General features: G+C 43.3%; 1 protein-coding gene across 1 annotated transcript in view; it reads left to right on the forward strand.

Annotated features, from left to right (window-relative positions):
• The window catches only part of VCAN (versican), a 245,943-nt gene that overhangs the window by 123,071 nt on the left and 108,970 nt on the right, over positions 1–13,902 (forward strand). The window contains exon 8 of the mRNA XM_030193355.1: positions 4,785–8,723. Within this exon, the coding sequence (XP_030049215.1) occupies positions 4,785–8,723 (3,939 nt within the window). The remainder of the gene's footprint in view (positions 1–4,784; positions 8,724–13,902) is intronic.

Below are 13,902 nucleotides of genomic sequence, written 5' to 3' on the forward strand. Positions count from 1 at the left end.
CAAAACACTATGCACAACTTTGTGCAAAAACACACTCATAACCTTACTGTACCATAAATATTACACTGGGCAGACCTAATACACCAATATACCACCATACGGAAAATGCAGACCGTCAACAATATGAAACAAGGGATCATATTATCACAATTTTCATGTAGAGCCACAAAACACCCTTTTAAGGTGGATAGTGTTCACAATGAGCTCCTTTTATTAACGACAATATGTCGATAATTCAAGAGGTAGTGTCTCATGATTTAGGCTCTACACCCTTTCTGATGTTTTGGTGCTACCTCAGTAAGGCCAACACACAGTCTCTCCACTGCAAAACACTATACACAAACTTGTGCAAAACCATACTCATAACCTTACCAAACCATAACAGCACTAATTCCAAGGACAGTACGAGCTACAACCTTATGAGTGGAAACGCAGCACTATAATTACACCTTGCTCTAAAACACCAGTACACAACCTAGTGAAACAAAAAAAAAAAAACCCAAAACAAAACAAAAAGGGCTGCCAATACTACACGCTAGCAGAATACTGCATCTTGATCACACATGAAAAACACATGACACAACACATATGAAGGCAAAATACTGAACTGGAAAGTTACCTCAAGAAGTTAGACTCAGCATGCAGCAATACTAGAAAAATTGAAACTTGCATGCAAAATGTCACACATGCACATTTCCAAAAGCTGACATATTCCAATTAATAAATTCTGAATTAAAAAATGTTTTCTACCTTGGCTGTCTGAGCATTTAGTTTTTCTGTTAGCTTTGGTCCCAGTGTCTTCTGTTTTATGCAGTGTCTTCTTTCCATTTGATATTTTTTTCTCTCACCATGTCCACCATTCTTCTGTCCCCTTATGCGTCCTGTCTACCATCTGTAGCCCTGTCCCTATCCTTTCTCCAGTTTCAACATCTGCCCTCAAAGTGTTCCAATCCAGCCCTTAAATTCAGCAATTTACCCTCCATCCACATCCAGCATTTCTCCTCACTCCACTCCCCTCCATCCATGTGCATGTACTTCCTCTGTCTTCCCTACCCTCCATCCATGTCCAGCATTTCTCCTCTCTCCCTTCCACTCCATCCGTGTGCATCTTTCCTTTGTCTTTTCTTCCCTCCATCCTTGTCCAACATTTCTCCTTTCTTCTCTGCCCTCCATTCCATCCATGTCCAACAGCTGTCCATTCTCCACTGCCCTCTCCTCCCTCCATCCATCCATATCCAGCAAATTTCCTCTCTCCCCTGCCCCCATTCATCCAGCCATGTCCGGCAATTCTCCTCTCCTCTGCCCTCCCCTCCATCCATCCATGTCCAGCAACTCTCCATTCTCCCCTGCCCTCTCCTCCATCCATCCATATCCAGCAAATTTCCTCTCTTTCCTGCCTCCCCCATCCATCCATGTCCAGCAATTCTCCTCTCTCTCCCCTGTCCTCCATCCATCCATGTCCAGCAACTATCCATTCTCTCCTGACCTCTCCTCCATCCATCCATCCATGTCCAGCAATTCTCCTCTCTCCCCTGCCCTCCATCCATGTCCAGGAACTCTCCATTCTCCCCTGCCCTCTCCTCCATCCACCCATATCCAGCAAATTTCCTCTCTCCCCTACCCCCATTCATCCATCCATGTCCAGCAATTCTCCTCTCTCCCCTGCCCTCCCCTCCATACACCCATGTCCAGCAATTCTTCCTTGTTTCTCCCCCCATTGCAGTATCTATCCTTCTCCCTCTTTCCCTCCCAAATGCAGTGTGTATCCCTCTCCCTCGTTCCCCCCCCCAAAAAAAGCAGCATTTATCTCTCTTGCTCCCTCCCTGCAGTCCCTCTAATTTAATCAGATCGCCGCTACTAACAGGTTCTCTCTCATCCCCCCACCCCCCGATGCAGCGTCTATCCCTCTCACTCCCTCCCTGGCCGTGGTCCCTCTAATTTGATTTAGATCGCCCATCGCTGCCGATAGCAGCACGCCAACATCGAACTACAGCTTGCTTCGGGACTTCGGCATGACGTTCCCAGCCCCGCCTCCTCTGACCAGCCTTCCTTATGATGCGTCCAGCTCTCGCGGAAGCCGGAAGTTTGGTCAGAGGAGGCGGGGCTGGGCATGTCAGGCTGGAGCCCCGAAGCAAGCTGTAGTTCGATGTTGGCGTGCTGCTACCGGCAGCGATGGGCAATCTAAATCAAATTAGAGGGACCACAGCCAGGGAGGGAGTGAGAGGGATAGACGCTGCATCGGGGGGTGGGGGGATGAGAGAGAGCCTGTCAGTAATGGCGATCTGATTAAATTAGAGGGACCACAGCCATGGAGTGAGTGAGAGGGATAGGCGCTGCATCGGGGGGGGGGGGGGGGGGATGAGAGAGAGAGATGCTTGGGGCTTGCGGCTGGGGAGGCTTAGCCTCCCCAAGCCTCTTATACAGGGCGCCTATGCTTCACAGGTCTGAGAACTATTTTCTTTCTTAACAGCCATGATGATGTAGCTAATAATCCTCCAATTAGTGGAGTCAAGAGTGACCCTGAGGAAGGTACAAACAGTATTTTTGGTGCCTGTGGCTAAAATCTCCTCTACCAGTCTGTCCACATGCACAAAGAAAAAAGGTCCCTCTCTGTACAGGCATAAGTGACCCACACTTTGAAAAATGACAGAGGAGGCTAATAGGAATGTGGATAAAATACCTATGAATTGAGCACAGATGAACAAAAATGTATAAATGCAGGACAGTAAAAATAATAAGAGATGGTTTAGAGGCAGTTTTATAACAGGGTGCCTTACTACATAGATGTCTACATGCCTTTTGTAAATACTGGTCTAACCAGATATGTGCGTGCTTAAAAGTTATAAGCGAGCACTTACGCCAGCCATAGAGCTGCTGTGTTAGCGCCCAGTTGCCACAGATATATGCATAATTTACACTATTCTGCAGTGCTTGGGGGGGGGGGGGGGGGGGAGGGAGCTGACAAAGGGGAGCCATACATGGCCTGGTTGAGGCAAAGCATGACAAAAATCATTCACTTTAAAGCACCTTTGCCACACCACCTCTGTTCGCTTCTCTGTGGAGGAGTAGCCTGATGGTTAGTGCAGGGGCCTGAGAACTATAGGAACTGTTTCAATTCCCACTGCAACTCCTTGTGACTCTGGGAACTCACTTAACCCTCCATTGCCCCAGGTGCAAAATAAGTACCTGTAAATAATATGTAAACCGCTTTGGTTGTAACCATAGGAAAGCAGCCTCTTTCCCTTTAAAAGTATTGATTCCCTAAAGTTTGCCTTATGGATTATTCATTTTTCATGTTATGATATATTTTAATTTTATGAAGCTTTTCCAATCAAGAAAGTTCTTGTAAATTTGATTAAACTGAATAAATAAAATAAAATAAAAAAAATAAAAGTATTGTTTCTAAGCAAACAGACACAGCTCTCACTAATGGGCCAAAGCCTCATGTGAACTGCTGACAAATGTTGGGGGAAGAAAACCGAAGGTGAAGAGAGACTAGAGAGAGAGAGAGAGAGGGAAAATGTATAAGAAGCCCAGGCTGCTGTGGGGAAAGAGAATGAAGTGGGGTTGAGTTGTTGTATAGAGAATGAGAGCGAGAGGTGGAGCCCTAAAATTGTGGTGATGGGAAATTGTGGTCTTATGGTTAGGGTGTCTAGTTTTGGAGGATTTTTACCTGACAATTTGTGGAGCTTAAGAGGCAATCTGACTTCCTGCAATTGCTGGCATCTGTAACAATACCTTGCTGGCCTACCACAAGTATTAGTGCCTGCAAGATATTGCAGTTGCCTGCAGCTCAGAGCTCTTTGCCAAACACAAATCCGAGAAAACCAAAGTCCTATTATGGAGTATTATTATAGGACTCTCAGGGTAATTTTGCACTAAACATTTGTGACCCACTGAGTGAAAAGGTACCAAAGGCATGGTATGTGATTTATTTATACCACAAGATAGAGGGATATCAGCTGCATAATCCCGCTAAATTTCAGCCTGATGTATGGACTAATTAAGCTTTTAAAAAATGAGAAACGTTTATTAATAGATAAAGTAATTAACCCTAGAAATCTCATACTCCTCTATAGGCACTTGCAGGTTTAGGTTGTAGTACATGAAAAACATCAGAGTCGTGAAAAAAATTGCATATTCTACTGACCCTATGGTACACAACTTTCAAAAATGAAAGTTGCCTCTCCAAACATTTATAGTCTTTATCTCTATTATTTGTAACCTCACTTTTGGTATCTTTTCGCTCAGTGGGTCATATTTGAATTTTATATCTTTGAATAAGAATTGTTTTTCCTGTGGTACAGTTCAATTCATTATTAGTCAAAGACAGCGATTATATTGTATTGTTTTGCAAAGAATACACCCTCCGATATTCAGAGCAACTTAGCCAGCTATCCAGCAATGTTCAGCCAGGGTTAACCAGCTATCCCTTGACGAATATCACCAGTTAGTGGCTAGAAGATAGTCGGTTATAGAACAAGATATAAGCAACTATCCACCGATTTTCATTGTGAATCTGTCTACATTTCATATGTGGAATATCTTTGGCCAGTTAAAACTTAACCAGCTATTTTCAAATATTAATTTAGCCGGTTAAGTTTTAACTGGCCAAAGATAAACCGGATATTCACCCACCAGGTTTTAATGAATTAATAAATATTGTGTGCAGAATATTTACTCTTTTAATATAGAGTTCTCCCAGGAATAATGCATGTGTGCAATCTTGTCATATTTTCCAAGAACTGATTATGAGAAATAAAATTTTTTTCTGTGTGTTTCAGATCCTTTACATCCACTTCTAAAGGTACTAGGGGAGCCAGAAGCTGAAGATTCAGAACAGGAAGACTGTGAGGATGAGGATGTGGATGATGATGATGATGGTCCTTTTATAATTGATGTTGTACCTGTAGATGAAGATGAGGAGGAGGAGCCAGACTGTGAAAACACCACTTTACCTACAACTTCTCCAGCTTTAAGGTTTATCAATGGGAAACATGAGGTCACTGCTGCACCTAAAGACACAAAAGCGGAGGAAGCAAGAAGTGACCAGGTTGAGAGCGTGACACGTTCCGAAAACATAACGATTATCCAAAGCCAGGAAAACAATGACTCAAGTGCTATTGCAGTATCTGACACTGAATCTGCAGATACAGTTCAGACAGATGAAGCTGAACAAAAAGAGCCCTTACAAGTCACCCTGAGTCCTACAGAAGATGTTACAATACGACTTCCTGCCTTAAGTGATGCTGACTTACCCAGTGTTGTTGTCTCTGGAACCATGAAACCGACCATGCACAAAGATTCTGAAGAGCTTGCTGTTGTAACGTCAACCCCTATAGTATTTTCAGATGCTGCTACATCTTACACAAGTACAAAAGAAATAATGGCAACAAAAGAAGTGTCTATCCCTTCTGAAGAGTCTAAATCAACTGTTAAATCTCATGTGTTTTCACTTCTTGCTCAAACAGTAAAGTCTGTGGCAAGCCCCACTTCAATTATAGAATCAGAAGGCTCTGGAGATGTCATTGAAGATCTTGTACAGACTACAGATTCTGTAACGACCAAGACACATTCTGTAACGACAGATTCTGTAACGACCAAGACACCTACAGATGTGACTATAAGTGATTTGGGGACAATATCAGAAGTGACTATTTCTTCAAAAAAACACGTCAGCACTCTTTCTGTACTCTCTGAGCCATATCCCATTGATCATGCTGCCACTAAATCTGCAGAAATAATTAAAGGAAAAGAGATTAGCAGCACTCCTGGCATGAGCACAATAATTTCAACTGAGGACTATTCATCTACTGTTGAACCGCAAAAGTTATTAGAAAGTGACATTACAGAGGGATCTGCTGATGAATTCAGTACCAGCAGAGCAGAAATGGTAACAGAGTCCTCACAGTCTCGCTCTTTAGATACCAGGGCTTTTCTGGTCCCCACTGAGGATTTTACTGCTGTAGAGACAGGCTCTGGTGAAGAATTCAAAGAAATCAGCAGCACTACAGGGTTCATTTCACAAAGGCATACACAACAAGCATTTGGCAGTGCTGAATCCATCACCAGGAGCCCTGGTTCACAACTTGGGTGGCAATCTAGAGAAGATGAAAGTAAAATTGGTAGCAACATTTCATCTACTGAATATGCAATTACTATTGAGCCTAAAAAAATAGTGGTAAGTACTGAATTGGAAGGTTCTACGAAAGAAGCTGAAAGTAAAAGTCAGACTTCCCAAGACATTTTTAGTCTACGAACATCAACTGAGAAAGTACATGATTTAGAAAGAGCTGCCGTCCCTACTATTGTTTCTCCAGGAGAACTGTCTAGCTTTGAATCTGGCAAAGATTTAACATCTTCTACTCAGGGGCAACAAGAAGTACAATTTATAGAGTCCTCTGGGGACGCAACTTCACCAGATGATTTTATACCCATTGCATTTACTAGTGCAAAGCCAGTGACAAAATCCATAGGGCCAGAAAGTAAAGAAGTCAGTTCTCCTGTTATCTCTACAGGCAAAAGTGTTACAAGAGAAGAGGAATATCCAGTGACTCTGGAGCCAGAAAAATTAATAGTAAGTGTTGAACTGGAGAATGCAACTAGAGATGATTTAACTGTAATTCAAAGCTCCACTGTCAGCAGTAGAATACTGGTCACAGAATCCTCACAACCCGAAACTGCGAGCTTCAGTACTGATTCTGCTCCTACAAAGAAAATACCCTTTTCAGAGGAAGGTTCTGGTATAGACTTCACTGCTGACTTACATTCTAAAGAAGAAATTTTAGTTACTAGTAGCATTAGCCCAAGTACAGAAAAAATAGATCAGAAGATTTACACATTTGGCACACAGATTAGTGAAAAAACAATCTCTATTTCTGATGCCCATGTTACATTATCAACTGAATCCACAAAACTTGAAAGCAAAGATACAAGTGTTGCACACATAATTTTAACACACGAGGAAAAAAGCTTCACCCCCCAAACATATCCAACCAGAGACACACGCGCCACATTATCAGTTCCCAAGTACACTGAATCATTTTTACCAGACCAAGGTTCTAAAGATGATCAGCCTATTATAGGGACTGTGGGATCTTTAAGTATCATCAGTACCAAAGATAGCAGCATCACTTCAAGTTCTGTAACACTGGAACCTGACAGCGCAAAGCTGAAATTTTCAACTGACAAACCAGAAGACCTACTAAGCCAGAAACCTAAACCCACTGGAATATCTAGTGAAGAAATTACAGCAGATTCTCAAGTGGATGCAGAAGAAGTAGTTTCAGATAGAACCAGAACAATTGCCCCTGTTACTTTAGTCTCATCTAAAACTGTTACAATTTCTTCGGAAGACCATTCTATAAAGGAATCTTCACAGGAGATAGGAAAAGAAATGGTAACCGCTAGTCCTGTGATTAGTGGAACACACAGTTTTGAAACTACTAAATTAGTCACAACATCTGTGCATGAAAAACTTGATGCAGGCTTTGAAAGTTCTGGAGAAGAATCAGGTATGGAAATTCATGTATTTGACGATGTTAAGTACAATGCAGAGGCAACTGTAACAGATGGGCCACAGGCTACTTCTAGGCTGCCTGCTCAGACAGATGTAAAAACAATTTCACTAAGCCCAGCCAGCACACAGCGAAAATTCATTACAGAAGATAAACTGATACATGAAACAACCTCTAGTCCTGCAGAGTTAAGAGAAGACTCAAAAATCTCTGCTTTTGTTGACAAAGCAGAAATTGGTGAAGTTTTGACAGTTACTGATATTACAATTAATGAACTAACTCAGACACATGGACATACATCAGATGAAACAATCATCACAGTTTCCCCAGAAGTTTCTTCACAAAGTATAAGAGAGTCATCTACTGGAACAGTCTATGCAGAAACAGTTTATACAGAAACTGATACCAAATTACAAGTGTCAGAGGAAATTGCTTCAGCAACATTAATTTCTGATGACCAAACTCCAAAATCTCCTGTAACTGTGATCTTAGTTAATGGAGACTCTGAACTCCCAGAGATAGCAAGTACTTTGCCATCACAAGTTGCTGGCAAATCCAAATCACCTTCAGAACATATGTTTAAAGAAGTTAGTGCTGACATGGCAGCAACTTACAAGCCATCTGGTACTGAGTTGTCCAACCATACTGAATATCCTGAAGATTCAGAAGAGAGAGCCAGTTTTGAAGAGCCAACAACATTAAGTACAGAAGAAACTGTAACTGAGCAACCAGAAGATGATGATAGATCATATACTTCTGAGCCTGCAATACATAAAGAACATGAAGGTACTCTGAAGAAAATAAATGAATCAAGTTCTGAGGAAAAATGGACTAGCGATTTAGATCCTACGCTGCAGTATCCAGACCCAACTACATTTTTAGATGAAAGTTCTGATGCTACAGAATCTATTTCTGACTATACACCTGATAAATCATCTTCTTTATCAACACTGTCTGCAGACGTCTCTCTAGAAACACAAACTGCTTTGCTGGTACAGAAAGAGTCATCAACTGTCTCTTCTATTATTGAAACTGGACACAGATCGGTTGAAAGTATTCTTGAAGATACAACAGAAAGCTCAGTAGAGACTCATTCTGTTGATTCTATAACACCCTCAATTACCTTTTTGGAGGTTACTAATGGGAGTGATTATGTGACTCGCATCGGTGAAGGACCATTTGAAGGAATAGATATTTTTATACCAGGTAAGTCTCAAATATGTTTATTTTTCAATTATAATTATATTTTGATTTTTTTAACATTGAGGTTATCATAACTGGTCATTCTGAATGATATCCAATGAAGGGCCATAATTACCTAAAACATATATTATTTTACAACTAACTCACTTTATTATTTGCTAGGGCTCATTGCAGAAAGTGGAACCTGAGTAAAATAAAATAGGCTAGCAGTAAAATAATATGCATTAACAAAAATGTGTATCAGTGAAACAGCCCTAATTCTGCTTGTTTGAAGATACCTGGTTAAAGAAAATGATATCTAGTTAACTTTAGTACAAGTTTTTTTTTGTTATGCCTTAAATGGATAAAGTTAACCATATAGCCCTGAATACTGGTATATCCTGTAACCTCAAACTATGCATGCCACTGACTTCTTTGCTGCTCAGACATGGTGGGGGGGGGGGGGGTAGCTCAGACAGAAGTCTTCTGCTGCTGGGAGGGCTTGGCAACCCCAAGCTATTAATCCTAATGTGTGTGTGTGTGGGGGAGGGGGCAAGGGCAGAGAGGAAATGTGTGGGCCTGTCAATCCACCCCTGGTCCCACCACCCCTCCCCAGAAATAGCCTTCTGGCTACACTATTCCTTTAAATATCAATTATGGTGGGTATGTAGGAAATACAGGTATCTTAATTCAATTATCTAAAAATAAGGAGGAAAAGACCTCATCAAGACCTTATCAACAATATTGAGGCTCAACGCCACATATCAATGTGATTGATCAAAAAAGGTCACCATTGGTCTGAAAAACCTCCTTAATGGTGGTGTGGTAGGAAAAACTTTAATTTTTAATTCAAATCGAAAACTTCTACCAATCGCCAAATAAAAATCAGTAAAATTAGTACTTAGCTTTAAGCTTATTGCATAGAAAAAATAACTATTTAAATGCAGCATGGATGACATCTGTGGAAACAATTGAATTTCTAAGAATCCCACGAAAAGAGCAGTGAAGTTTATTTTGCTGTGCAGCTTAAAGCTAAGTACCAATTTTATTGATCTTTATTTGGCGGTTGGTAGAAGTTTTCGATTTGAATTAAAGATTAAAATTTTTCCTACTACACCACCATTAAAGGAGGTTTTTCAGACCTATGATGACTTTTTTGACCAATCAGATTGATATGTGGTGTTGAGCCTCAATTTGTTGATAAGGTCTTGATGAGGTCTTTTCCTCCTTATTTTTAGATAATTGAATTAAGATACCTGTATTTCCTACATACCCACCATCCTATATAATAATTCTCACCTCCAACGTTCTGTGCTTGGGACCGTGGCTCCCTGGCTGGAGGTGGTCTGCGAGGCAGACACGCACGGACGTCACTGACATCAAGACCGCTGATTTCAAGGCAAGGGGAGGAGTAGGGAAACACGCGCAGTATGCTTCCCTACTCCTCCTACTGCCTCTGAATCATCTGTCACCCCCCGCGCTACGGCCTCCTCGAACCCCCCCTTCCGCGACCCTGTCGATTCCTCCCCCCGGACTGCCGAGAAAAGCCCCCCCTGCCATCGTTGTGCACTACCTGTGCTGACAGCCCAAGTGTTGTTCTGCCATTCGTGTAGGTTACTCAATCATCTTCACTGAAAGTTTATCTGCGTGCGTCTGACGTCAGACGCACGCAGAGGAACTTCCAGACAAGATGATTGAGGAAACTACGCGAAGGGCAGAACACCACTTCGGCTGTAAGCACAGGTAGCACAACAACGGCGGCGGCTGGGGGGGGGGGGGCGGTTTTCGCCGGCACGGGGGGGCGGGATCGACGGGTTCGAGGGGGCCATAGCGCGGGGGGGGGGGGGGGGGAAATTTGCCTGCCTAAGGCCCGTTTCCTTGCCTACAGAAACAGGCCTTTTTTACTAGTAATTAATATTTACAAGTATCTTGTGCTTTTCTGATATATGGAGTGTTGATCCTCCTTTATTGGTTACACTATTGCTTTAAACAGATGTGGAGGGGCATTCGAAAGGGATGTCTAAGTTTTGATGAGGACGTCCTCGCAAAACGTCCTCATTCAGGGGCGGGGAAACTCGTATTTTCAAAAGAAGAAGGACTTCCATCTTTCCTTTCGATAAAACGGTCAGGGACGCCCAAATCCTGAAATTTGTCGTCCTTAGAGATGGTCGTCCCTAGACTTGGTTGTTTCTGATTTTCGTCGATAATGGAAACCAAGGATGTCCATCTCAGAAACGACCAAATGCAAGCCATTTGGTCATGGGAGGAGCCAGCATTTGTAGTGCACTGGTCCCCCTAACATGCCAGGACACCAACCGGGCACCCTAGGGGGCACTGCAGTGGACTTCATAAATTGCTCCCAGGTACATAGCTCTCTTACCTTGTGTGCTGAGCACCCCAAAACCCACTCCCCACAACTGTATACCACTACCATAGCCCTTACGGGTGAAGGGGGGCACCTAGATATGGGTACAGTGGGTTTGTGGTGGGTTTTGGAGGGCTCGCTGTTTCCTCCACAAATGTAACAGGTGGGGGGGGGGGGGGGGGGGCGTGGATTGCCTGCCTGAAGTTCACTGCACCCACTAAAACTGCTCCAGGTACCTGCATACTGCTGTCTTGGACCTGAGTATGACATCTGAGGCTGGCAATCAATATTTTTAAAGATGTTTTCTGAGGGTGGGAGGGGGTTAGTGACCACTGGGGGAGTAAGGAGAGGTCATTTATGATTGTCTCCGGTGGTCATCTGGTCATTTTGGGCACCTTTTTGTGCCTTGGTCGTAAGAAAAACATGACCAGGTAAAGTCATCCAAGTGTTCGTGAGGGACGTCCTTGTTTTTTTCGATTATGGGTCGAGGACATACTAGTGTTAGGCACGCCAAAGTCCCGCCTTCGCTATGCCTCCGATACGCCCCCTTGAACTTTGGCCGTCCCTGCGACGGAAAGCAGTTGGGGACATCCAAAATCGGCTTTCGATAATACCGATTTGGATGGCCCTATGAGAAGGACGCCCATCTTCTGATTTATGTCGAAAGATGGGCGCCCTTCTCTTTCGAAAATGAGCCCAATAATTTAACTAGTAGTTATGCTCCAAAATGTAACATGAGCACTGGGCTAGATTTGCTAAAATGTTCTTCCAAGTTACTGTATGCTAATGCCATTATTATTAAATAGGTCCCATTAAACAAAGGGGGTAACTCTATAACCAAGCACCTATAAATAGACGTCTATGCTATATAGGAAAATAAGTGCCTATTTTCTTTTATAAAATAATAGCATAGCAGGTGAGATATGATGTAACTTAACCTCTGAAGTACACTGGAGAAGGGCAGATATCAGACCACTGGCAGAGGAGAGGGAGAGAGGAGAGTGAGGCACAACTGCTGGGTGGGCCACCCGAATCTACTCTACTGATACAAAATAAATATTTTAGATTAAATTACTACTACTACTACTATTTAGCATTTCTATAGCGCTACAAGGCATACGCAGCGCTGTACAAACATAGAAGAAAGACAGTCCCTGCTCAAAGAGCTTACAATCTAATAGACAAAAAATAAATAAAGTAAGCAAATCAAATCAATTAATGTGAACGGGAAGGAAGAGAGGAGGGTAGGTGGAGGCGAGTGGTTACAAGTGGTTACGAGTCAAAAGCAATGTTAAAGAGGTGGGTTTTCAGTCTAGATTTAAAGGTGGCCAAGGATGGGGCAAGACGTAGGGGCTCAGGAAGTTTATTCCAGGCGTAGGGTGCAGCGAGATAGAAGACGCGAAGTCTGGAGTTGGCAGTAGTGGAGAAGGGAGCAGATAAGAAGGATTTATCCATGGAGCGGAGTGCACGGGAAGGGGTGTAGGGAAGGACGAGTGTGGAGAGATACTGGGGAGCAGCAGAGTGAATACATTTATAGGTTAGTAGAAGAAGTTTGAACAGGATGCGAAAACGGATAGGGAGCCAGTGAAGGGTCTTGAGGAGAGGGGTAGTATGAGTAAAGCGACCCTGGCGGAAGATGAGACGGGCAGCAGAGTTTTGAACCGACTGGAGAGGGGAGAGGTGACTAAGTGGGAGGCCAGCAAGAAGCAGATTGCAGTAGTCTAAACGAGAGGTGACAAGGGTGTGGATGAGGGTTTTGGTAGAGTGCTCGGAAAGAAAGGGGCGGATTTTACGGATGTTGTAAAGAAAGAAACGACAGGTCTTGGCGGTCTGCTGGATATGAGCAGAGAAGGAGAGAGAAGAGTCAAAGATGACCCCAAGGTTTCGAGCTGAGGAGACAGGGAGAATGAGAGAGCCATCAACAGAAATAGAAAACGGGGGGAGCGGGGAGGTGGGTTGGGGGGGGAAAATGAGAAGCTCGGTTTTGGTCATATTTAATTTCAGGTGGCGTTGAGACATCCAGGCAGCAATGTCAGACAAGCACGCTGAAACTTTGGTTTGGATGCAAGGTGAGATATCAGGGGTAGAAAGGTAGATTTGGGAGTCATCAGCATAGAGGTGGTAGGAAAAGCCATGGGATGAGATTAATGAACCAAGGGAAGAAGTGTAGATAGAAAAGAGGAGGGGACCAAGAACAGAACCCTGAGGTACACCGACAGGCAGAGGGATAGAAGTAGAAGAGGATCCACCAGAGTGAACACTAAAGGTGCGGAGGGAGAGGTAGGAAGAGAACCAGGAAAGGACAGAGCCCTGGAATCCAAGTGAGGACAGGGTATCGAGAAGTATGCTGTGATCGACAGTGTCAAAAGCAGCGGAAAGATCAAGAAGAATGAGGATGGAATATTGACCTCTGGATTTAGCCAGTAATAGGTCATTGGAGACTTTAGTAAGCGCAGTTTCAGTTGAGTGGAGAGGGCGAAAACCAGATTGTAATGGGTCAAGAATAGCATGTGAGGAGAGAAAATCAAGGCAGCGGCGGTGAACAGCACGCTCAAGTAATTTGGAGAGAAAAGGAAGGAGGGAGATGGGTCGGTAATTAGAGGGACAAGTAGGGTCAAGTGAAGGCTTCTTAAGGAGAGGTGTGACCACAGCATGTTTAAAGGAAGCAGGGACAGTCGCAGTGGAAAGTGAGAGGTTGAGAATGTGACAGATAAAAGGAATAAGAGTAGGAGAGATGGCATTAAGAAGGTGGGTGGGAATGGGATCAGAGGAACAGGTGGTACATTTTGAGGAAGAAAGGAGAAGTGTAGTTTCCTCAATAGTAACTTCAGGAAAGGA

The sequence above is a fragment of the Microcaecilia unicolor genome, chromosome 2 (genome assembly GCF_901765095.1).
Source record: "Microcaecilia unicolor chromosome 2, aMicUni1.1, whole genome shotgun sequence".
In the NCBI taxonomy this organism is placed as follows: Eukaryota; Metazoa; Chordata; class Amphibia; order Gymnophiona; family Siphonopidae; genus Microcaecilia; species Microcaecilia unicolor.